We start from the raw sequence: 27,473 nt of genomic DNA, 5'->3' as shown, positions 1-27,473 counted from the left end.
TCGAATATGCAGTTCATGCTATAAAAAATTACTTCATCATTACGCTGAAAGTCTTTCTGATGAAAGTGATGACAATGAACCCGATGAGCGTTCTGAGAATGATAAAAATATTCTTACCGGATCTATAGAAGTTGATAATTCCGGAGGCAATAACCTGACAGGTATTTTTGAAGCTTTTATGTTTCGATGTTCAACTATCATTGTTCTTTGTATTTTCTATTGATTATTTTTTTAGATCCAACAACAAGTGTTGGAGAATCACAAATTCAGCAAAGTAGTTCGTCGTTATCTGAACTCAGTTTGGAAATAACTCGTCCGATCGTAAATGAAGCTTTATTATTATTAAACCAATCTCCATTGCTAGCTAGAAGAGTAAGTGATGAAACGTATTTAAACAATAAAGTTTCTCGTGTTGCTGATAGTTTGAAAAAGGCATTAGGAATTCCAAATCCTGTAGATTTTCAATGCAGCAACACAGATGCTGCTGAAATAATTAAAAAATTAAGAGAAAAGTTCCATGATACCAATACGACCAAATCTTTACGTATACAAATGTTGACTCTTATGCCGTCAAGTTGGAGTATTGAGAAGATTGTTGAAGTAATGGGCACAACTACGTATATGGCGCGATTAGCAATAAATCTTGAAGCTGATAAAGGAATATTATCAATACCTGAAAAGAAAATGGGTGAGATATTGACTTACTAACTAATTTTTGTTTGAACAATTTATACGTATTTATATATAATTTTAATCATCACTCAATTTTTCAGGGCATGGATTATCTGTTGAAGTGTCATCAGCTGTTATAAATTTTTATAATGACGATGAAATGAGCAGTCCTCTGCCAGGGAAAAAGATTTTGTTTCATTGCGTAATGATGATGGTACGAAAATTCAAATTGAAAAACGCTTAGTACTCTGTAATTTGAAGGAGTTACATAAGATATTTCAATCAAGATTTCCCGGAATTAAGATCGGATTTTCGTCATTTGCATCTTTACGTCCAAAACACTGTCTCTTAGCTGGTGGTTCGGGGACTCATACAGTTTGCGTTTGTTCTATTCATCAGAATGTCAAATTAATGATTTTAGGAGGTAAATTAAATCGATTAACAGAAGGTTCAAATATGCCATTGAAAACTTACAGCGACTGTGTGAATGCTATTATCTGTGACAATCCCAAGACTGAGTGCTATTTCAATACATGTCTAAATTGTCCAGGCATTGACAACATAAAACAATTAATTTTCACAGAAATGGATAATCATGCAATCGATGAAATTCGTTACAAACAATGGGTGTCTACCCCAAAAGTAACTCTTGAAACAACGCTGAAAAATGCTTCGGATTTTGTTGATGATTTTTGTGATAAGCTTGTTGGTCTATTACCACATAATTTCATTGCAAAAGAACAATCGGCATATCTAAGAGCGCTAAAAGAATCGATAACCGATAACGAATTCATAGTAATTGTTGATTTTGCTGAAAATTATGCGTTTATTGTTCAAAATGCTGCACCGGGATTCCATTGGAATAACGATCAAGCAACAGTTTACACAGTCGTTATTTATTATAAGGTTAATAATCAACTAACTCATCAGAGTATGGTTATAATTTCAGACTGCTTAAACCATGATTCTATTGCTGTCCATGTTTATTCTGGAATTATTTTCGACTTTATCAAATCTCTTTCGCCCACAGTCTCCAAAGTATTTTTTTTTTCGGATGGTGCACCGCAACAGTATAAAAATTATAAGCATTTTAGTAATTTATCCCATTATCGTGAAGATTTTGGTGTACCAGTTGAATGGAATTTTTTTGCAACGGCTCACGGCAAAGGGCCTTGTGACGGAGTCGGTGGGACGGTTAAAATGAGGGCCTCGAGAGCAAGTCTGCAATTACCACCTGATGAGCAAATATTAACACCTGTACAATTTTTTGAATGGGTGTCAAAAAATTTGACAAATATAAATGTGCGATTCTCAACAGTTGACGCCTACAATCTGATGAAAGACAAACTAGAAGATCGTTTTAAAAATGCCAAAACCATCCCAGCAACACAGAAAATACATAAAATTTCGCCGTTGGAAGATGGTATAGTGGAAGTTAAGTCATTTTCTTTTTCGGATCAGTCTTTAACTCATAGCACAGTGAAAAAAGAAGACAATCATTAAGTAAAAAGAAATAAGGAAATAGATGTTATCATAAAGAATAGATGTTATTGTAAATAAATAAACTAATTAATGAATAAATAAATCAATAAATATTAGAACCTGGTCAGAAGAAAATGTTTTATATGAAATACATTCACGGATAAAAAGGTGATGTAAAATTTGTATCACTGTAGACGCTAATTTTGTATCTAATGTATTATGTCCTATACTTTACTATACTATGATACAGCATTTTCTATAGTAGTGAACCGAATATAGCATCACCTGACGTAAAATTTGTATCACTTTTTTTCCGTGTTGATTTCAGGACAAGTAATAAAAGTGATTTTTATTTATGTAGAAATATGAGGTTGGAAGTATGAATTAAAAAAAAAAAAATTTTGGAAGATAACGACTTAAAATTTTCGAAAGATACATTATTTTTCAACTTCTGAAGTTTCACGAGTAAGCTAAAAAAATTTGGCCGAAAAGTTAAAAAAATAAACTAAATTGTAAAAAACTTTTTTTTAAACAGTAAAAAAATTAGAAGCAATAGCGATCACATCCTGAAATATGCGGGGATCACTGCGGAATTAGTTGAAGTTTTTTTAGAAAAAAAAAAAAAAAAAAAATGGTCCAACTTTGAGAAAATCACGGTTTTTTCAAAAAAACTAAAATATTTCATATATCTGGGATTCTGAAAATTTTTTCATATTTTTTTCAAAAACTACATTTAAAAACAAAAATTTTGAAAAAAAAAAGTTCCCAAACGGTCAATTTTTGAAAAAGTTCTAGCATTTAAAAAAAAAAGAGCGGTTTTTTTCGAAAATTCGTAACTTTTTTTGAGTTTGGAAAAAAAATTTTTAAAAATTCTGAAAAATGTCTTTCGGGGGGTAGAAAAAGATAGAAAATTTTTAGCGAAATCGAAAGAGGTCAGGTAATAAATTTGTCGATTTGGCATGGAATGACCCATATGTGTATTGATATGAATGTATATAACAATTGCACTGGTGTGCAATGAGGGGTGAGAGTTGATCTCAGCCGCCGTTGGGTTATTGTGGTTAACCGTCAACCGTTAATATCTCAGTAGAGATATAAGATGTAATTATGTTCAGAAAGGATCGTGTTTGTAATCGGAAGAGAATTGACTGTGTGTTTGGAATGGTCTGAAATGACCAGTAGGTTTAAGTACTGAATTTGATCGCTGGGATCAAGTTGTATTGTGATCCGAGAGGATCTGATTTATTTTTGATTTAAATGATTTGAATAATTTGTTTAAATTAGTAGTTGAATATAATTTTCTATTTGACGCGAGAATTTACTATTTACTTCAATTATTTTCTAAATAACTCGACAATTATTAAATATATTAAATTATTAACGCACTTTGTTTCTTGAAAATCTTGATTTGATTTTAATAAATAAAACGATTAAAATTAGTTGAATAAAGCACATCAAATGAAGTTAATTTAATAATGACGACTGAATAAATTCAATTAATAATTACAAAATATAATTAAATGATATTAATTTCAATTATAATCAATTATTATAAACGGAACTGAAGATATTAATAAATATTTAAGCTGAATTGAAGATTCTTGACAAACTTTGAACAATGATAATTTATTGCGTCTAATTTATCACGCGACTACAGACAATGGCCGCGATGCTAAACACTAAGTAAGATGTACTTTTTATTAGCGTCTTAAATATTTGACCACGAATTTATGTTGAGTTTGAAAATAATGCACAAATGTCGAGTTAATGAATTTAATTAGGTATGAGAAATGATATTTAACTGATAATTAATTACGTTAGCAAATAATAAAAACACAATGGAATAATTTCTAAGTCAGAGAGAACGCAGGTATATTGCACTAGTCACAAGTTCCAGTACAACTGCCGCATCATGGCGTCCCCACCGGCCTCGTGCCCCGGGCTCGCCGGTCTTCTTCCCGCTAAGTCATGGGGCGCATGTGCAGCCGCCATTTGACATCGCGTTCATAAGAACGATAATAGAAATTACCATGAGAATGACCCATGTTAGATATTGAGTATAGGTGTTTAAAGTTTGAGTATACTCATGAGAGCGCTCTAGTCAATCTCCTTTGTACCGACATCAAACAGTACGTTTGATCGTGAATAAGCTGGAAGTATCGTGACCTGATAGATTTTTCTACAATCTCCACAAAATCTCCAAGTGTTGTTACCCTTGGACACCATGACTGGAGAGCATGGCCATAAGCTGCCGCTTGGTTGGATAAACTTTTCCTCTAGGAGCTTGTCGATCTGTTTGTTAAGTTCCTCACTTGGACTTCCCCGATCTGGCCTGATCCTTACCGAAATAGCCTCGGGTTTCAATATTATCTCATGTTCAATAATATTCGTGATTCTCTAACTTGACAAATCCTTGAACTTTTCTGACACGTCTGAAATATTCCTAGAAGTTTTGGTCTTGTTCCGTCGTGGTTATGCCGAAATCTGGGTGTCTTTCTAAAAAAAAAAAACCAACTCGAACGGATGTAGTTATGGACTTCCATTGAAGTGCCAGGTCTTGTTCTTGTTGTCTCCTATGACCTCAAACTGGAGATCGAAGTCCATGCCCAAGACTATTGGGTGACTGAGGTCTTCAAGAACATTTAGATATTGTTCCCCAGTAACTAAACCGATCTGGATAATAAATGGCGCACCACCCCGACTTTTACATTCAGTGTGATTTGCTGATAAAATCCCTCGTTCTTGAGTTTCATCCGTCCTGAGTTCACCCAAAGCAAGTTCTCTTCCTCAAGATCATCACATATCTTGCTGTTGATATATGATCTCTCACCACCATTGTCCAAGATACCATTCAGAGTGATCCAAATATCTACAAGGACACAGTGATCTTAGCTGTAACAATTGGAAGCCTTGAACCTGTTCCTGAGATAAAGAACTTTTTTTTCAGCTAGCTTGGAGTTAACTTTCGTTCATTTAACTTTTCAAAAAATTGTCCTTTCAAAGTAGAGTTTAATCTTGTTGGCGAATGAATTTTCAAAATCAACTCCTATACCCAGAATATACATTTTCAGTTTATATGTTAGTTTTGATACAATATTTATACCTACTACATGAATAAAATATGTGTAGTTACTTTTGATTGAATAATAATTGGATAAAAAAAACATCTCAGCGCATAATTATACTTACATGAATTCATGATAAAGATTCTATAAAAAAATGTTTTAACTTGGATAACTACATAGCGAATATACTATAAAGTATCGATTGAGTTGTAAATAATATGACTTGTATAAATTTCATTAACGATCGGAGCATAATAACCCAACCAACCCTAAGACAAATTTATTAAAAAATTAGATTGCACTATAGCGTGTGTATCCTCTCTTAACCATCTTTACTTGCATCGCATGAACTCTGCTCGGGTGTGTTGGGTTTCTCTTTTGAACTCAATAAATTTTCCAACCTCAGAAGTAGAAAATATTCTTTACCATTTTTAATTACAGCTGGTCATTGATAAAACTAATAATCATTGTCATAAATATAGCGGAAAATAAATTTTTTGCTCGACGGGCAGAAAGCGTCAACTTTCGGCCCGCTGCGCTAAATGAAGTTGCCACTTTCTGCCTTCGTCGAGCAAAAAAATAGCATACACTCCTCGGGAAGTAAATAAGAAAGCCTCAGATCACATGTTTGTTGACCTCGGCTTCGCCTCGGCCAACAATTACATGTGATCTGAGACATTTCTTATTTTACTTCCCTCGGTGTGTAATATACTATATCTCATATGAAGTCGAAAACATTATGCTGAAATAGACATGACATTCTTAAAGGATTTTGATAACTTTATACTTTTAAGAGTTTTAAATAAGTTTATAAACTGTACGAGTTCTCTTGCCTATTTTATTGAACATCAAACATGATTAGATATATCATCATTCTATTAGTAAATACAAGTATAATGAATGAATTGTGATCAATGCATTTGTTATAAATCAATTGTATTTACAGAATGTTGCCTTTACACAAAAAAAAAAAAAAAAAAAAAATTAAATTCCTGTAATTATACTTTAAACCCTGGGCAGTAAAAAAGTATTATAATTAAATTAATCTTAATGAACCTCGTTGTAGCTATTTTAATCACTGTTTTTTTTACACAATGAATAGTGCTCGAATTGAATTGATTAAATTCAATTTTATGAATTTGAAACGTTAACTTTAAAAAATCGCTTTTTATTTTCGAGTGCAAAAACTTGAAGCAAGATTGAAAAACAGGAATTACTTAAACTGTCTGTAAAATACTGATAGTAATGTTCAAAGACAAGTAATCGAGTTCTTACTAAGAAATGTAAGAGTTTTTCTGATGGAACACAAAGCTATGGATCGGAAAATATTTGGTGGAGGCTGTAGACTAATTTTAGATTGATAATTATTTTTTTACAGATGTGGGAATGATGTTGATGCAGACTGGAATGGTGAAAGGAAATACTATCTACCAAAGTTACCTAGATGGTACGCTCAAATTCTTCCAGTCACTGTTTCCCTGTATTTTATTGAGATAACAACAATACGTAAAAATTTACGAAATATATGAAAATTCTAAAGCGATAATAAAAGGCTATTGAGCGTTTTGCATTTCAAGCTTGCTTAACATTTTTTCGATCGCAAAATACGTATCGTCACTTAAAAATTGAAGACGATTTAGAAAATAAAAATGATGTCCTGAAGGCTATAATATATTTTTTATTGACTTTCGTGATAGTTTTTACACAATATTGATTCATCGATCCTCGTTGCATTTTCAGCCAAAATATATAGCTTTTTTGGAAAAACATACATTTTTCAGCTATTCATACTGCAAAGCGTTAAAGTCTCATGGTAGGTCTTTTATGCTTATCATACTTTACAAATTCAATTTCCGGAGACATAACCTAACTATTGCGGTTATTGGTAACATATTAATTTTATATTCTAAAGTATAGATGACTAAAATTTAACATTCGATAACTTTTTTAGTAGAATAGCAGTATAGTGCAAGATATAATATTTTATTGAACGCATGTCTGATTGCTGGGTTTTATTATAACAGCGAATCAAACCCTAAATGGCTGCTTATATTAAACGATATTTAATAAGTTATGAATAATCGAAGCAGATATTTTTTTTCTATCTGTGTGATATTATTACGTGATATAATAAAAAAAACTTAGCGCTCATAAATCTATTCTGAAAAATTTCGGCTCAGTGGTCTCTACTGTTATCTGACAAATAAGTCAAACCCTTGAGATTTTTAGACAAAATGTTTCTTGAATTAGTAGTACATGAAATACTGCGACTTCTATTCAGTTTTTGTAGAGTGTCTTATAGCGTGCGTTTCCTTGTAAAATAATCTTTTTGAATTAATTTACGTGTTTGTGTGGTATCTCTAAACTACCACATATTTTGTTTCGAAGATTATAAATCTCCAAAATTTACAAACAATTGCTGAATAAAATACAATCGACTTTTGCTAAAGGTGCTCTTACCCGGCCGGGCTTTTTGTTCAAGGTGTTTCTACCCTGATCTTGAAGATACGTAATTATTTATCAATGGGCGTTCTGGATCCTCGATAGTAACATAAGTTTTCATATACATTTAAATCCCGCGTTAAATTTGTCGATTCTAATTTAATATTCAAGACTCAGGTTAGAATATTCGTATTCCTTTAACAAATGTTATTTGTAACTTTTAGCAAACAATTAATGTCAGTGAAAGCACCTTTAAAGGAAGTTGTGTCTGTATATTGCATAGCAGTGTACTAATCCTTATCCAACAATCGTTACTATTTATTTTTAAATCTCTTTTTTACTTGTGCTAAAAATATTGCACTCATTGTATAAGGACTATTTTAACATTTTAGCTGTATAGTATACGATTATATTATTTTTTGTGAAACAATGTAACATATAGTATAAATGTCGATTTCTACTCTTTTGCGCAAGCCTCCGAAATTGGACTTTTGAAATCGAAATTTCATCGATTTTTTTTTTTTAGAAATTGTTCAAAACAAAATAGTTTTATTAAATAGTCATACGATTTATTCGTAAGAATCCTTGTTTATTGATCAAAAGTACTCTGATTATTATTGCTATTGTCAAACTAGTCGAAGTTTTTGGTTGAGGAATATTTTTGTTATGCAATCGTGACAAAATAAATTAGAGTAACATGTTGCTATTCTCGCACAATGAAGAACAGCTCGAAATTTTTTTTTTTTATTATTGTCATGTGAATAAGGTACACGGAAGCCTCATTTACTCCTAGGTTTCCAAACTTTGAATCTACGACATTCAACTAAATCAGCCTTCACTATTAAAAATGTAAAGACTCCATTGTACTAAGTTCATGGCACTAATATATCGTTTAATAATAACTGGAACAAAATGATTCTTTAAAAAAAAAAAAAAAAAAAAAAAAAAAAAAAAAAAAATTGATACATACTTTAAGTCAAATTTTAGTTTTTGTTAAATATCGTACATTGTTATAATATTTTTTTCAATCATTTGTACTAAAATTTCTAGATTCAAGGTTTGAAACCATATTTGATGGTATGAAAAAATACGTTTTAATTTTCTGCATACGTTGCGACTCGAATTTTTAATGGAAATGATATAAAAAAATGATACAAAATGATTACCAAGTTTTGTAAATCAAAAAGGAATCAATGCTTTTTAATAACAAAAGTTTTTAAGAGGAGCATATTGTTGAGCACGTTGTTTGATTGTTGTATTCTGCGTTCACATCATTGTTGCGTACTACTAATCTATATTATTAAAAATAGACACGCTTTTGTTTAGTACTATTTGTTATTATGTAGGAATATATGCTTAAAGTGAAAATGATTCAATTTCAATTGGAATATTTTTTTGTTATGATCTCAGTGATAAAATAATTGTTGCGTTTAATATTTTACAGTTTTGTGCAGAAATTCGAAGCTAAAGTTTAAGCTTATTGTAAAACACTTTTATGTTATTTAAATGCACTTCTCACAAAAATTAAGGGAACAAGAAAAAAATCCAAATTTTCAGAGGTTTCTCAACAAGCTTTGAAAATTTTCCTTTTCCGCAATTTCCAAGAAGACGATCCCCGACTTATCGATAAGTGTACCCTTCTTGAGTCACTAACTGAGCGACTTGTGGCGCGGATAAATGCCTCCTAGGCATTATAAAAAAATTTGCGATTAGAAAAATTAAATTGCGAACGAGGAAAATGAGTCGCTACATTTTGTTAATTTTTAGCCAATTGAAAAAAAAATGTATTTTTTTTATTTTCTAATTTGTGCTTTTTTTTTTTTATTTCAAATTTATCAAGTCGCTGATGCAGTATTGAGAGAAAAATGAAAATCTTTTTTTTTTTATTTTATCTGTTTATTTCAAATTTACCAAGTTATTGGTAAAAAATGTATTTTAAAAAAATTATAACCTCTTCGGAGTAAAACTCTTGCTCCTTTAATTTTTTCAAAAACTCAATCAAGTGGTACAAAAAAACAGTTGGCTGAATCAAATTGAAATTTTGTAGGGTTTTTATAGGTATATTGAACGGTAAAAAGCACACATTAGTGGTTTCCGCCATATTTTGGAGTAGGCGCTTGATTTTTCAAAAAATCAATAGCCAATTTTTGCAGAGAACTTATTCAGGTTTTTGAAACTCAACTTGAATTTCCTGTGTGATTATTCAAAGACAAAATGATTCTTTTCCATTCAAACATTGATATCTCAGCAAGAAATGCTTGTATCGAGGGCTCTAAAAAAAACAAATGGAAGCTGAATAAACAAGTTATCCGGTCCACATAGAAGCTAAGTCAAAAATTTTTTTTCTTAGTCTGTAAACTAAAAAGAAAAACCAAAAAAATTTCGAAATTTTTTTTCTCCGTGGTACTCTTGAGATCACTCGGAAAAAATTTTGGAACTCAGATCGAAAAACTAGACAGTTGAGGCTCAATTTTTTTTTTTTTTTTTTTTTATATACATATTTGCTTTACGACTATTTTTCTATAAGTTACAGCTTGTTGAAAAACCCCCAAAAATTTGGATTTTTTTCTTGCTCCCTTAATTTTTGTTAAAGATGTACATTGAAAAAAATTTTAATTTTTTAGTTGAAAAGATCACTTTATTTTCTTTGATATTAATCAAATTATTTAATAGTTATTACTGTGTGAATACGAATTAACACTTAAAAATTTGCCAAGACAGTATTAAAAATTTTTAGGGAATCACACCAGTGTCAGAAAATTCTGAATTTCTTATGATATTTAAAAATACTAGGGTAAGTGTGGGTATTACCACGGCTTGATGTGTACGTCTAACTTTAAAATCATATTTCAAAGATTCACTATAAAATATCGTCTTAATTTTTTTTTCTTATCAATAATCAACTTATTTTAAACTTTGAAAAAAATTAAGAGTATGATTTAATGTTGAATTTATTAAATAATCAACATTTGAAAAAAAATTGCAAGTGCTAGTATTACCGCGGACCTTAAAATGACTTGTGACAATCACCGCGCTACAATTATCGTGGATGTTACAATTACCGTGTGACAATTACCGCGGAATCTGATGAAACAAAAATTAATAGAATAAATTATAAGGACAAACGTTTAATAAAAACAACATAGTTCTTTTTTAAAAAAATGAACTTTTAACTTTAATAAGGCACATCATGTTTCAATTTTGGTATATCTGACTAATACAATTAAAACTATTAGTTATATAAAAATATTTAATTCAGTCAATATCATTATTTTTCATTTCTGCTTCTTTTTTTTGAAGTTCAGCGATTTGTCTTTTTAATTCAGCTGCTTCTTTTTTTTTCAATAATGATTCTTCTTTTATTTTGTTTTTAAATTCAATTTCTTTTATTTTTTGTTCTTGTTTAATGATTTTTTGTTTCTCTTTCTCGAGTTTTATTTGCTCCTTTCTAAGTATTTCTTCTTCTTTTCGAACACGCTTTTTTTCTTTTTCTTTTTTCGTGATCTCCTGTTCTTCATTTTTCATTTTTCTTCTTAAAACTATTGCTTCTTTCTTTGACTGTATTTCGTTTTCTTTGGCTTTTTTAATCGATTGCCATTGAGTACTGGTCAGCACAGATGGAATTTTAATCGAATTAATTGCACGTTTTTTATTTGTTTTTGAAAGATCACACCTTGGCCAATGTAACAATTTTTGAAATGGATCAGAGAATTTTCCAACTTCTAGGTCACAATTATTAGACACATCTTCAAGTGGAAGAATTTTTTCACTGTCGAAATTTTCAGAAGTTGTTAGAGCTTCATCAAAGCTGGGAATCTCTAATTCTAGAATGTTTGGTCTTATGACTAGTGACTTTTCAGGAATAACTTCTCCTGATTCAGGTACTTCTTTCTCCATAGCGTCTGAAGCGACATTTGGAGTTTCTTCAATCACCAAAAGTCGTGGTTCTAGTGGTATTAGTGAAATGGTTGGAGTTTTTTGATTGGAGAGGACAGAATCTTCGGGGACTGGTGTTGAGGAAAGAATGTCTGTAGATTGGTCAGAGTCAATCACAACTGGTAATTCTGGGGTCAGAAAATTCGCAGTCAATTGCTCTGTTGCTTTTAAATCTTGAATCAGATTTCCATTAATATCAAACATCAATCCCAATAACAAATCAACGTTATCATTTTCCATGGTCTCATCATCTTTTGACACATCCTGAAAATTTTTCATTAAAAATATTATTATAGATGAATAATAAAATAGCCTGTATAATTCGTAATTATTTTTTTTTTATTTGAAACATGATTTATAAATTTCTTAAATTCTATGAGTTGATATTCAAACACACCAATGAATGATCTAGATTATTATCGTGGCAGAAATAAATAGATTAATATTAAAAAAAATTGATTAATATAAATGTAAATTGATAAATATTCAAAAAAAATTGATTAATATACATATAAATTGATTAATATTAAAAAAATTGATTAATGTAAAGATAAATTGATTAATATTCAAAAAAATTGATTAATGTAAATATAAATTGATTAATATTAAAAAAAAAAAATAGTGCTAAATTAATTTTTTTTATAAGTATCAAATAACGCAGCAGTAAATCATTATTTAATTATCGTGTAAATTGATCGTATAATTAATAATATTTAATAATTATCGTACTATTGGATCATTCAGTGGCTCCAAGTTTTGTTCTAGTGGTATTGTTATGTTGTCAGCATTTTCTAGGTGGTTTCCTTGGAGAGACATTGTGGTTCCTTCAAGTGAAAAATTCTCCTGAAATATAATGAAGAAAATAGTTTTGAAAATTTATAAAATATAACAATTCTTTAATTAAATAAGTTTAAAAATAAACCAAATATTTAATGTTTTATGCATCTCACAACTTACCTCAGGGAAATCAACAATTTGATCAATCTTTTTGTTATTCGTTGCTAAATACCATATTTCAAAGAGACTTTTATCTTCTTCTGGTCCAGTCCAATTAGAGCTGCCATAATTTTTAAACGATTCCTGTTTAGTTTTATCGATTAAACTTTCCAAAAAAGTTAATCCTTCAATATTCTTTGTATTTTCTTCTGTCTTTTCTAAATTATTTATTGTTTCACTAGATGAAGTTTTTAATCTATTGAAAACGTTTTTAAAATCAATAGCATTTACATCCAAGGGACATAGTCCACATGTCTTGAATCCATGTCCCATGATTTTTTTAAGATCTAATTTTTTAAAAGTTTCTTCTAGCACAAGTGCAAATTGACACTTTTTAATACTTACAGTACCGCATTTCTGACAAAAAGCTTGAAAGAATTTTTGCCAAGCCATTTTAAAAGTACGGAATAAAGCCACGTCCAAAGGTTGAAGAATGTGCGTAGAATTAGGATACAATGCAATTAGAATAATTTTTTTCTCACGACAAAATTCACTTAAAGGCAAAGTATTGTGTGAAGAATGTTCATCAATATATAATATAATTGGTAGTTTTATCTTCTTGTCTATCAACCACAGATAAAAAACATTTGCTATGTACTCATAGAAATTTTTAGCTGTCATCCAACCATTCTCCGAGTGACCAAAACTATAATTAGCTGGTGCTACTTTAACAACATCTTTGGGTAAACTTTGTCCACTAAATAACACCAAAGTCGGAGTAAGAGTACCTGCTGCATTGGCTGTTACTAGCACAGTGACATTTTCTTTTTCATTGTTATTCACAACATTATATACATTTTTTAAACCTTTTGGAGCAAGAACAGTTGGTGGCTTTGGATTCAATGAAACAGCAGCTTCATCAGAATTAAAAATCCTGGTTGAATCAATTGAAAGTAGATCTTCATCACTTAAATAAGACTTAATTTCTGTAAACCATGAGCGTATGTGTTCCTCAGATACTTTAGCTCGATTCAGTGATACATTTTCAGCTATTCTTTCAGACACAGTTGGGTGACGCTTTAAAAAACTATCATACCAACCTCTTCCTGGTCGATTAGTATTGAAAGGAGTTTTTCGCTTATCGTGATCACATATTAGTTTTACACTTTCAATTAACTGATGTTTTGTAACTGAAAATCCTCGGCTAGTACACAAAAAAATCCAAGCAACAAGTTCACATTCTTCTTTAGCACTAAGTACTGTTGATGGTCCTGGTGGTTTGTCTGCATATTTACCAATTTTTCTATCTCTTATCGTTGATTCGGGTATTTGATATTTCCTTGATAGGTCTGCAATACTTTTTCCTTCTTGCGCTTCTTTCACTGCCAATAGTAAATTTTCATGCTTGTAATTACACTTTTTTTTTTAAAGCTTACATTTTTAACTTGCTTATTTTTATTTTTAGAACTTTTGTTAGTTTTTGCCATTGTATCTGTTTACTATAAGATCAACAACACGAGATATTTTAATTTTAAGGTTATAACTAAGTACATTTCAACCGCGGCAGTTGTCGCATCCGTCTGATATTACAGATGTTTCTATTACCGTGGTAAAGTACAAAAACCGCGGTATTACTGACATGCTTCAAAAGTTCGTGACAATTACCGCGGCAGTAAATTAAAAGTGAGAATCAATTAAAATTCAATATTTGCTAGATTTTTTGAGCATTAAAAAGTATAATCTCACTCTGAGATATAATAAATATAGATATCAAAGCATTATTTCATAGAAAAACACATTTTATTCGAACCTACAAATGTACACTAACTGCAAAAAAAACGATGACATTTTCTTTTCAAACGATCAATCAATTTTTAATCATTTATAACAAACTAAATAATTAAATTTCATACCGGGTCGTTTGTTACTTACATTTTAGAAATAATATATTTATTGCTGAATTTTTTTGAAATTACAAACAATTGTGTTCAATTAGTTTGTAATGTAATGAAAAAAATCCGCGGTAATACTCGCACCCGCGGTAATACCCACACTTACCCTAAAATACCAAATTTTTAGGTTTTTAAATGAAAGAATTAGTTAGATTTTTGTGAGAAATCGATATTTGATTAAACACTATACTTATCATTACTCTTGAAAATTGAGAAATCCGTATATACATAGTTTTTTTTTCAAAATTATTAATGAACTTGTAAAGTACAAAAAAAAATAATGATAAATTAAAATAAGAGAAACATATTTAGCGGGTAAGAAAAAAAAAACAATAGCACAAACTATACATTTGCAGTAATTACTTTAATTAGGTTAAAGAGGTTTTGGACTTTTAAACAAATGGCAATACAATAATTTGAAAATTGTTGATTTAAAACATTTTACGTCATTACGACTAAGATTATAGAGGTTCTATTTTACTTACTAGATTCTTATTATTTAAATTTAAAAAAAATTTTTTTATTGCCCAGGGCTTACCTTTTCACATCACTTCATCTCGTCATCTATTGAATGAAACTATCAGAATGAAGGATTATGATGGACGAAAATGTGGATTCACTATGACAATTTGAGAATACAAATGCCTTGTGTTTGTCCATATCGATTAATGATGCAACTAGCGTGAATATAGAAATTCACATCTTACATAATCAAGCGTTGAGTGAAGAAAGTTGAGGTTTTTTTTTTTTTTTTATCAAAGAAGCTTTTGCAATACATTCATTTAAAATGAAAAAAAAAATTTTTTGTTCAAACAGTCTGATGGAGATTTTCCTCTTTCTTATAGGTCTTCTTTAGAGGATGGTTAGAACTGGTTAGATCCCAAACCATTTTGTTAGGATTAATTTGCTGTTCTGTTTTTTAATTCCACTCAGGTTATGATCAGTCGTCGTAATCTTAAGAATGCGAGCAATTTTGATGATCATAAGAGGATCGAATTTTTGTGCAGGCAATCTGTATACAACAAAATTGGGGGGAAACTTTAACAGAGGATTTTAAAATTCACCTTGCTGTAATATATCAAAACGTACTAGATTGTACTTATTATAAAATAATTTGAAGATATTTAGTAAGGGTTTTAAGAAGGAGATCGTTGTCTGAAAGTCAAGATGATTTAATTTTTAAGTACTTTAAGTACTAAATTTCATGTAACATATATGTATTTGAAAATTATGTTTTCCTATGGATATCATTTTTTGCAGTAAAGTTTTTAACAAGCGAGTAAATACTTTTCTACTTGTAAATCCAAAGATTTTATTCTGTTTAGCAATAACTATATTTAAAAGAATAATTACATAAACCACTATCTTCGAGTATAATGAATTTTTGAATACTATATTAAATAGGATAATAATAATTACATAGAGCTAAATGTTTTAATCGGTACAATCAATGCGACTTTACAACGCTGCTATAAGTTACATTTGATAATGCAGATAATTTTATGACTAGTAGTTAATATTATCATCAACATAACCGTGATTTAATCATTTATTATAATTTTAACAGTGTTTATAAATCCGCATTGATTTAAATATACAATTATAAAATATTCGTTACAACCATAATTGTTGACGAATTTGTTTAAATGTATAAACTAATGGCTGTGATTCTTCTCCCTTCGGGTAGTGGCTACATTCCGGAAAGGCGTACGAGCCGTTCAAATGGTCGGAAGAGCAAGTACGTATCCCACGAGACTAGAAATTGTGTCACGTATCTGTATATTACTGTCACACACCATTTCGGTGATTCTTCTATGTAAAGTGAGAGTATTATATTACAAGTAATACTTGGATTTCTTATTATGTGATGTTGTCTCACAAGTGGATTTTGTCAAAAAATATTGAAGTAGCTTTTGACTTGTTATTCTTTGTATTTTTTTTTTTAATGTTTTATACTTATTTCTTAGCAAAGATTTTTAAACATTCATGTCATTCAGGTCATTCTGTCGGAATTTGATTTGAATATTTTAAATAAGCGGTAGAAGAAAACTAGAAAAAAAGTAAAGTTTTTAATTAAAAAGAAAAAAAATTGAGGGTTGAAGTGCCAATTTTGATAAAATATTATTCTACTTTTTTGTTGACGGGAATAAATATTTCAAGCATTACAAAAACTCGATAGCATCTCGATAACAATTTTTTTCGTCTTGAGCAAGTTTGGCTTTAAATTTTTGATTAAGTTACTGCATCCAAATTCTAAAAATTTTAGCGTAAAATTCTGTCGACAGATTCTTGCTCAGGAATTATTGAAAAATTGCTACAAATACTTCTTCAACATTCTTGGGTAAGAATGTAACAAAAAATCTGATGCGTCTCACTACTTTGCTTAGAGATTCTCTCGTAGAAGCAGTGGTCTCCATTGTATTTAACTTATAAATCATAATTGTTGATCAGACTCTTGACAGAATTACAAATGTTTAGATAGACAAATCTATATATTGATGTTCCAATTTTAGTTTGATATTTACAAAATCTACAATTCAAAAGCTACTTCAATGATTTGAATACGGGCAAATACGAATAGCACTCATTATTTCATCGGTCATTAGCTTAAAAATTAAACATTTCATCTTAAGGAAGAATTTAACTGCAATATTTATAATAATCTAAATATTCATATTTAAGTATTATAACTGATAAATAATTACATATCACGCTTCTAAGAAGGAAATTGGATCATTACGAAATATATGTGATCTATATTCCTTCTTCAATACCTTTTCATTTTTTCATCACACCAGTCCAAAAGTTCAATTATAATGTAAATAATTAATTCAAAACCGTAGTTACAGCTTAACAATAATAACACCGGCACACAAAAAAAAAAAAAAACAAAAAGTTTGATGTACATTTGACTGAACCATACACTTATGCGTATGTATTTCAACCCGCTGAATCCGAATTTGGAGTCAGTTTGGTCCCTACATCCTCAAAATGTTAAGTAAATTGCAAAAAACCCTAAAAAAAGGCAAAAAATTGCAAAAAACTGCAATCACGGCGATGATAAAATTCTTGTGGACCCAGATTGAGTATGATTTTTATGTATTTTAATCCACTGAACTTGAATCTGAACTTTAATTAGCTCGTTGAGCCCTCAAAATTGGAAATTGTTGCGAAAAACAAAAGAAAAAAAAAATTGCAAAAAGTCATGAAAAACCGAAATTAGCAAGACCAAAAAAAATTTTTTGGATTTAGATTGAGTTATTTTTATGTATTTTGTTGCACTGAATTTTAAACTAGAGTTTTTTGGTCCATTAATGTTTTAAAATTTTTTAAAAATCTCAAAAAACCAAAAAAAAAAAAAAAAAACAGAAAAATTTCAGTTACAAAAGGAATTTTATCTTAGAATTTAAAAATTGACAAACTTTTGAAAACTGTAAAAAAAGCAAGTAGAAGGTAGGAAACCATATTTTTGAATTCACTAGTGTGGCAGCTGGTATACAATAAACAAAGTTGGAAGTGCATTTGAATTCTAATCTTTTTTCGTTTGTATCAAACTCTTTTATCCTCAAATAACCTACGCAGCGGATTCTTTTTTCGCTTCTGATTTTCTTCGGGTACACAGTAAAAAATTTTCGTAAAATTTAACATAAAATTTTGAGTAGATGATTTTTTTACATAAAATTTATGTTAATTCTACACAAACTGTTTGTATTAATCAATCTATCCATTTTTAACACACTCAAGTGTTAATTCAAAGTAAAACTACATTTTTTTAATGTCTAACTACTTTTTGAATGTCAATTCAACATAAAAGCTGTGTTGATGTCTTCTATAGTAACACAAATAATATGTTGAATTTACACAAAGATATGTTAAATTATGGTGCCGCTTCGCTTTTTTTTTGCGCGGGATCTCGGGAGTACGAGCATAGTCACGTATGCCACACCCGTTAGACATGTGAAAGTGCCAAGCTCAATATCATTTAATTTTAAAAATGAATTTATAAATATATATATATATATATATATATATATATATATATATATATATATATATATATATATATATATATATATATATATTAGGGTGGGTCAAAAAAATCAACTATTTTTTTACAATTAATACGGAAAAATGGGTTACTAGGCACCTTAAAAAAATTCTCACCAAATATGAACTCTTAATTTTAATAGGAAGATCCTCCGCGTCGCAGTTTTTCATTTTTTTCTCAGTCCAATAGAAAAAAATTCATTCCTCATCATTAATTTGTCGTACAGAAAAAATTTTTTAAGAATTTTGTAGGAAATTTAATGCTCTACAAAAAAGGTATCTTATGTTTTTTCCGTAAACCTCACCATTTCACTAATATTGAAGATTTAAGATTGATTATTTTAAGTCAAATGTCACTTTTGTTTATGAATTTTATAACTCGACAAGAAATGGCTATTATTGAATGGGCAATAGAAATTTTTGTAGCAAATTAACTGCTCTATAAAAATGGTATTTTATGTTTTGGCGATTAAATTAATCGTTCAAAAGATATTCATCATCAAACTTTCATGTATATCGATTTTAAGAGTTTTTAATTAAATAATCGAAAAATTTCAATTTAATCTATCAGTTTTGAGAAAATTTACACGAAAAAAATTTTTTTTCATCAACTGAGAAACTTCAAAATGTTTTTCAAGCTTTTTTTTGTGTAAGTATTTTTATCTACATTTAAAAAAATAAATTGTACATTATTTATCGCTTAGTTAATCATTTATCAATAAAAAAAGCAAATTTTTCATTATAAATATATTATGATTTCAGTTTTAGAGAAAAAAATGTCCAATTAGTTATCAGAAAGTTATTTATTTCAATTTTCAACTGAGCTATTTATTTTCAAACAATTTTTTGTTGGAAGTAGGGTAGTTTTTTCGATGCTCTTTCACAACTTGCAATAAAAATTGAAATTGCTCTTCGTCTTTCGTTAAGCATTGGTTATATTCACTTACTAATGCGACACCTCGCTCTGCCACATCATTAACAACTTTCAATTGTGCGAAAAATTCTTTATTTTCATTATAACTCTCATCAGTAGACCATAAATCAATATTTTTGTCAAGAAAATCATACGGCAGATCAAAGATCTCAAAAATTTTAATGACTTCTTAGAAACAAAGTCACTTATATTTTTTGCAGAATTAAATGTAAATTTTTTCTATCAATAATAAATCGTCTTGCTTTAGAATCTGTACCTTCGCGAATCTTAACAGCTTCGACAATATTCTTCTTTATGTTTAATGGAACGGTATCATCAAAAAGTGATAAAATAGCAAGTTCATCACTTAAGTACCATAAATGTGAAGTCATTTTTTCACATGTAGCCAAGGAAATTAAAGAATTAATTTTACTGTACTCAATTAAATTTTTCATAAACTCTAAGTCGTGATTAGCAGCAGAAGTCGCAGAAGTTGATGAAAACCAAGCTTTTACATACACCATAACTATGAAAATACAAAATTGTCGAAGACCATCCAATTCTTTCTTAGAAAGGTCAAATTCATCTCTAAAAATAAACATTTTTAGGCAATAAATTGCCTTTGCCATCCATCTTGCATGATGAACTGCACCAGGACGCTTGAAGAAAACTTGCTCTCGTGGCATTTCTCCCAGAAAAATTAATGACAATTCCAATATTTCTTTATAGTCATCTCGGGGTTGCGATAACTACCAAAAGTAATCAATTATTCGTAAAAATCAAAAATTACCCTCTACACTTAAAATTGTATTTAAATAATACCTGTAAGTATCGCTTAATAAATGAAGATAGATTATTTTTTTCATTCGTAATAATATTAGCAATAATACTATCTTCAACACCAGATTTATACTTCGTTTTATCGAATGTGTCCCAAAATTTTTGAATCTGCCAAATATTGGAACATTTGGTCCGGATGATACTGGCCAATAGACTTCGAATGCACTCCTTAAAATGATCTCATAAATATGATGGCGACATGGTAACCAAATTAATTCTTTTCCTAAGGCCTTTTCAATTTCTTTACGTGTACCATGATGGATTCCTGTATAGTAAAAATAGATAATTACACTTTAAGTTCTGTATTTAATAAAAATTGTAACGCATATTTAAAATCTATAAATAAATAAAGAATTATAACTAATGGGCACGTGTCGAAAATTTAATTAATGTATGAAAACAATTCAACTAGAACGATGAAAATAAAATTTTCTTTTAAACATTTTATCATTGATTAGTTACCCGTATTAACCGCAGTCGTGTCAAAACACATCGCCTTGATGTAACTAATAATACCCCATTGATTTAACGTTGACAAGATGGTTGCTGTTTGATTTTCTGCCGATCCACTATTCATTTTTAGAACTCCAAGTAACTGCTCAGTACCAAAAGCAGTCAAAATAATCGGTAATCGATCCACAAATTTCGATTCAGAAATGTCATTCAGTATTTTCCCATCCCAATGCACGACATATTTATCATGAGCTTTGAAGTTATCTTTTAGTCCTATAGCAATGTCTTTTCGTAAGAGCATGCGAGTTCGTTGAATTGTTCGATAACTAAGAGTTGTATCTTCTACATTAACACCAACACTTGATAGAACTCGAGCAATAATGAACATCGCATTTCTACTACTAACATTAGCTCTGTCGAGTGCTGAGATAAGCTCTGGAGTTAGAATATTTATTTTTGCTCGTGTTGTCGGTATTTGAGGCACATACTCTAAATCTGAACCGAAATTTGTAGCTTGACTTAATGTAAGGGTTGAAGATGACTCTGATTCCTCACTTCGAACAATCTCATGGCTGGTTGAGGGTTGATTCATATCTAAAATAAGCGTTGTTATTTAATTAATGGAAGCAAAAATATGGAACTCATTCATTTTGACATCAAATAAGGAACACAAAGAGTTTTTATTTATCATCTACGAACATATTGACATTTATGATATAATTAATTAGAAAAACAATAATATACTTTATTATTCATAATTTATAATCAATTTAATTTATTTTCAATTCTGATTAAAATTTATAATAATTAAATGTTGTAAATACTCACGACTTTCATCTACTTCCATCGTATTCATAGTACGGTTTAATTTATTTGGGTTATTTGAAAGAATTTCTTTCCGGGTATCACTTTTTTGATTTGAATATAGTTCACGAATATCATTATCAAGCAGTTTTATTGATTTATGATCTACAATATCAAATAATGCTTTGATTTCATTCTGAAATATTATTACATTTTTGTTTTGGGCTGATGATTTTTTCGCACAAAAGATTTTTGCAATTTCAACCATCGGTTATGATAGCGAAGAATTTTTGTATTACATTAGTTGATCCACTAGTCGGAATCTGGTTGTTTTTCCATAGTTCAATAACTTGATCAGTTGCATTTTTAGCACTTTGTTTGATAGAACATTTTAACACTTTGAGCTGATAAAAAAACACGCATAACCTCTTTCACTGTTGGCAACTTACGATCTGAAATTTTTGCATGGGTTTTCCGATCAAATGAATTTCCTTATCCATATTTTCGATAAATATATAAATTTATGTAGTGACCGCAAAATTTGTAAATATTTAATCGTTTTATCACATATACACAAGATCATAACTTGTGGAAACACTAGAAATGCTGTAGAAAATGTAAACAAATAAAAACAATATAACTATAAAGAAAAATGTAGGTGGCGCTAGTTCACAAGGGAAACAGAGTAAATAGAATACAAAACAAAAATTCTCTACAGAAGAAATTTTCCCAAGGACAATATACAGCTGTAGTGGAAAAATTTTTAAGACGTTTTGAAGACGTTATAAAAAAACAACATGATCGTGATTTCTAATGATGAAAAATAAAAAGTTTGGAATTATTGAATAAAAATTTTGAAAACAAAATTCAAATAATACTTACATTAAAGACAAAAATGAAATTTTCTCAAAACTGATAGATTAAATTGAAATTTTTCGATTATTTAATCAAAAACTCTTAAAATCGATATACATGAAAGTTTGATGATGAATATCTTTTGAACGATTAATTTAATCGCCAAAACATAAGATACCATTTTTATAGAGCAGTTAATTTGCTACAAAAATTTCTATTGCCCATTCAATAATAGCCATTTCTTGTCGAGTTATAAAATTCATAAACAAAAGTGACATTTGACTTAAAATAATCAATCTTAAATCTTCAATATTAGTGAAATGGTGAGGTTTACGGAAAAAACATAAGATACCTTTTTTGTAGAGCATTAAATTTCCTACAAAATTCTTAAAAAAATTTTTTCTGTACGACAAATTAATGATGAGGAATGAATTTTTTTCTATTGGACTGAGAAAAAATGAAAAACTGCGACGCGGAGGATCTTCCTATTAAAATTAAGAGTTCATATTTGGTGAGAATTTTTTTAAGGTGCCTAGTAACCCATTTTTCCGTATTAATTGTAAAAAAATAGTTGATTTTTTTGACCCACCTAATATATATATATATATATATATATATATATATATATATATATATATATATATATATATATATATATATATATATATTTATAAATTCATTTTTAAAATTAAATGATATTGAGCTTGGCACTTTCACATGTCTAACGGGTGTGGCATACGTGACTATGCTCGTACTCCCGAGATCCCGCGCAAAAAAAAAGCGAAGCGGCACCATAATTTAACATATCTTTGTGTAAATTCAACATATTATTTGTGTTACTATAGAAGACATCAACACAGCTTTTATGTTGAATTGACATTCAAAAAGTAGTTAGACATTAAAAAAATGTAGTTTTACTTTGAATTAACACTTGAGTGTGTTAAAAATGGATAGATTGATTAATACAAACAGTTTGTGTAGAATTAACATATATATATATATATATTATTTTCATTATTATCTCTAAATAAAAAAATATTTACTTTCCATTATTATATAATTAACGAGTTTATTAATAATTAATAATTAGAAATTAATAAAGAAATAAATTAATTAATAACATCATTAATCCTAATCATCTATTGCCACTGACTTGTAAGAAGATAGCAACTATTGATTAAAATTCATTAATTACTGTTTAAAAATTTTGAATTTTTTATTGAGTTTTTTAACTTTGTATTTATGGAAAACAATTTATCTTTTATTCAGAAATTAAAATCTATTTAAATATATATAGGGTTATGTACGTATGTTTGAATTATTAATAAAACTCACATATCTGACAGCTGATCTGAGTAACACAAAGAAAATGTTAAAATCAACACTTTATTTATGTTATGGTTAAAATTTGAGTGTGTAGAAATCCGAGAATCAGCCGATGAAAGTTTTAACATATTTTTGTGTTACTTTTAACACAGAATTATGTTGATTTTATTAATACAAACAGTTTGTGTAGAATTAACATAAATTTTATGTAAAAAAATCATCTACACAAAATTTTATGCTAAATTTTACAAAAATTTTTTTACTGTGTACTTCCCTTTTTAACATTCAGTAAAAATCTGCCATCATGTTAACATTCGAATTTCCTTAGTACCTACATTCCATTTCACTTATGTCTTGGTGAAATCGTTCTCCCTGTTCTTCATTATAATCTCCACAATTGTTAGGGAAGTGGTTAAGATGGGAATCTAAAAAGTGCAATTTAAGATTCATTAAACATCCCTGATTAAAAATATTGATTGAAAAGTATTGGGAATCAGTCACCCTATGTGAACTGTATGTCTATATATACATGAAAAAGAATTGAAATTATTCAAAAGTATTCTAATTTCATCATTTTCAATCCTTTTCAATCAATATTTTTAACCAGGGATGCCAAATTTTTGTAGATTTGTAGCAATTCGTTAACTAACGTGGTAATTCTCATTTCTGTTGTTTCTCAAAAAGTTTAGTGAAATATTTTTGAAACTTTCCCAAACTACTTTTTCTGTTTCGTTCATTGTCCCTTAAAAATTTGTATCCTGAAACAAAGTTCGAATTTAGGGTCCATCAAAAATTTCCCTCTTTTAATTTCGCAACACTTATTGCAAGGAACTTTTCATTCAAATACTTAAAACAATCACCATCTTTGTTCAGAGCTTTCACATATTGTTTTATAAGACCCAACTTGATATGTAGTGGTGGTACCAAATATTTGCTAGGCTCAATCAATGGTGATCGTATAACATGATGGGAACCTGGATTCAATGTCACTAATGTCTACCACCGGTCCGATCAAATGTATATCAAACTTTTTTTTTTGTGTGGCGGTGTAATTGTTTTAACTTTTTTTTCACACAAATTTGCATCTAAGTAATTATTTATAGAAAAGTAAATAAAATTCGGAATATTTCCAGTAGACAAAGTGTATTTTAATCGATTAATTAAAAATTAAAATAAAATTTTTAAAAGCAATTTATTATTTCTGTTTTTGTAAATTTATCGGTTTTTCTTTTCATGTTTGTGTCTTCTGTATTTTTATTAGCTATTCAGAAACCGTTATTGTTACAAGTTTTGAAACGTTAGCTTCATAGCAATGCCGAATTATTGTATGTTTCATATCGCTATTCGATCAATTTTTTTTGTCAAACTTTTTCCGAGTCGAAATCTCCAACGTTATTCCAACATTTCCAACGTCTCAAACGTAATTCCAACGTTTCAAGTGTTAATTCAATGTTTTGAACTCTACAAACAAATAAAAATGTATCTAGACATGAAAGACAAAAAATTTGTATAATGTATAGTGATCATTCCACGCCAAATTGAACACTTTTGAACCTGATCTCTTCCAAATTTTTTCAAAGTGGGATTTCTTTATTTAATATTTGTAACTTTCCGCTAAGAAAATTGAAAATTTTCAAAAATTGGGAAGTAATTGGTTCAACACTGTTTTTCGAAAATTGAGTTATCATCAGATCTTTACGTTTTGAGGTCCTAGAAAGCTTATTTGACTTTTCCAAAGTATTGTATTTTATTTAAAATTGTTGATTGGATGAGTGAAATTTTTCAACGAAGATATTAAATTATAAATCAATCCATAATAGAGCTTCCAATAATTAATTATTAAATATGATTTCAAGTTCATTCTTTTTTTTATTTTCATAAAAAAAAATAATATTAGATCTCACATAACTGGAGATATGCCGCGCCAATAAAGTTAGCAGTCAGAGTAGGTCCTTAGGACCTCAAAACGAAAATATATGATAATCTCAATTTTCAAAAAACAAGGTGGAACCAATAACTTCCCGAGTTTTGAAAATTTTCAATTTTCTTCGTGGGAAGTTAAAAATATTAAATGAAGGAATCCCATTTTGGAAAAATTTGGAAGGGATCGGGTTCAAAGGTGTTCAATTTGACGTGGAATGATTACTATACATTATATAAATTTTTTGTCTTTCATGTCTAGATATATTTTTATATTTAATTGTTTTATATTTATCTATTTGCAAAGTTCAAAACATTGAATTAATGTTGGAATCACGTTTGAGACGTTGTAAACGTTGAAGACGTTGGAATCGCGTTTGAGACGGTGGAATCGTTGCAATAACGTTAGAAATTTCGACTCAAGCACAATTTTATGAAATTAGAGTTTTATTCAAATCTAGGTAATTTTTTTTTTATTTCTACTTCTAACGGGTCAATAATTAATTTCTATCATCAGGCTACAAAAAAATTTTTTTTATCTTATGTAATAATTCAAATAACTAAAACTTACCAAGCTGGATCGTCTGTATTGCTAGATATATTGAGACAATTGTCGATACATAACAAAAACATGAACTTTCGATTAAGGTGTGATGAAAGTTCTAATTTCATTATTGGTAAACATTTGGTTGATGGCACGTAAACTTCAAGTTCACCTCCAATTGAAATAAGTATTTTTTGATTACTAACAATTTTAAATCCGTCGTCAATTTTTCCATAATTTCTCTTGTTATACTCGCAATTTCATCGAGTCGACGGATATGTAGACAGTTTGTAGTATAATTAAATAAACGTTTTTTTAATATACACATTAAAAACAGCTTTTTGCTCGACGCGTAGAAAGCATCAACTTTCGGTCCGCTGCGATAAACGAAGTTACCACTTTCTGCCTTCGTCGAACAAAAAAATAGCATACACTCCTCGGGACGTAAGTAAGAAAGCCTCAGATTACATGTTTGTTGACCTCGGCTTCGCCTCGGCCATCAGTTACATGTGATCTGAGATATTTCTTACTTTATTTCCCTCGGTGTGTAATATACTATTCTGCTCGGCACCATTGCTACCGTAACTTACGGTCCGTAAGTAAACAGTTTCCTAACCTCCTCTAGATAACAACGTATGGATCGTGACAGTAGCAATATCGTATCGTGCAGAGCAGAAAACTTTTTTTCAGTGTATAAAGTAGAAGACCCTGTACAGTACAAGGTCAAAGATCAATATTTAATCCGGTATTCAAATTATTAATATTTTTACACAGCAAAAAAAAAGTATAGTTGGGTTAAATACGATCTGTGTTGAAAATTTTTTGTATTAAAATATCACAAACTTTGTGTAAAAACAACATAAAGTGAGTTGAATTTGAACACAAATTGTGTGGACCGCATTTAACACATTAATTGTGTTGACTTTAGACAATATATTCTACTGTGTATAGTTAAATTCTTCCTGAAAGTTTGTTTTCATTTGTACTGGTTACAAAAGTAATTATTGACAAAACAAAAATCAGACTACCGATGGAGTATTGAATAAAATCGAAACATTGAGATCGTTTATTACCAAATAATTTAAATACAACAATTTCGTTGCAACAAATTATGCGTGTGCGTAGTACTTATTAGTGTATTTTAATTTTTATATGTGATTTGATTCTAATTGTTATAAAAAATAATTTTTAATTGAACATTTCTAGATTTCATATTGAAAAATGTAGTAAATGAAACAAAAATTGTGAAATTACTTAAAATTAAAAGTTTTAAAATCAGCTACTTG

General features: G+C 29.2%; 2 protein-coding genes across 14 annotated transcripts in view; one reads left to right on the top strand and one right to left on the bottom strand.

The window, feature by feature from the left end:
• Positions 1-27,473, top strand: part of Slo (calcium-activated potassium channel slo) — a 213,314-nt gene that overhangs the window by 123,242 nt on the left and 62,599 nt on the right. For 6 of the 13 annotated variants that reach the window (XM_074240307.1, XM_074240309.1, XM_074240305.1 and 3 more), the window contains exon 14: positions 16,173-16,223. The exons of 5 other annotated variants lie outside the window; for them this stretch is intronic. In XM_074240307.1, coding sequence (XP_074096408.1) covers positions 16,173-16,223 — 51 coding nt within the window. Of the gene's footprint in view, positions 1-6,597; positions 6,667-16,172; positions 16,224-27,473 lie in introns of all 13 variants that reach the window. 2 more of the 13 variants (XM_074240310.1, XM_074240304.1) reach the window with 1 other exon arrangement.
• On the bottom strand, positions 20,740-21,720 carry LOC141525657 (uncharacterized). The gene is made up of 2 exons (XM_074240217.1): positions 21,567-21,720; positions 20,740-21,332 (listed from the first exon to the last, which is right to left on the bottom strand). Exons 1-2 carry the CDS (start codon positions 21,592-21,594, stop codon positions 20,740-20,742), a joined length of 621 nt encoding a protein of 206 aa, XP_074096318.1. The 5' UTR covers positions 21,595-21,720.

Source organism: Cotesia typhae, unplaced genomic scaffold (assembly GCF_013202065.1).
Source record: "Cotesia typhae breed Kobodo isofemale line unplaced genomic scaffold, CoteBio_Ctyphae contig_27, whole genome shotgun sequence".
Lineage (NCBI taxonomy): Eukaryota > Metazoa > Arthropoda > Insecta > Hymenoptera > Braconidae > Cotesia > Cotesia typhae.
The sequence above is the reverse complement of the archived record's forward strand: the minus strand, read 5'-3'. Positions and strand labels throughout refer to the sequence as shown.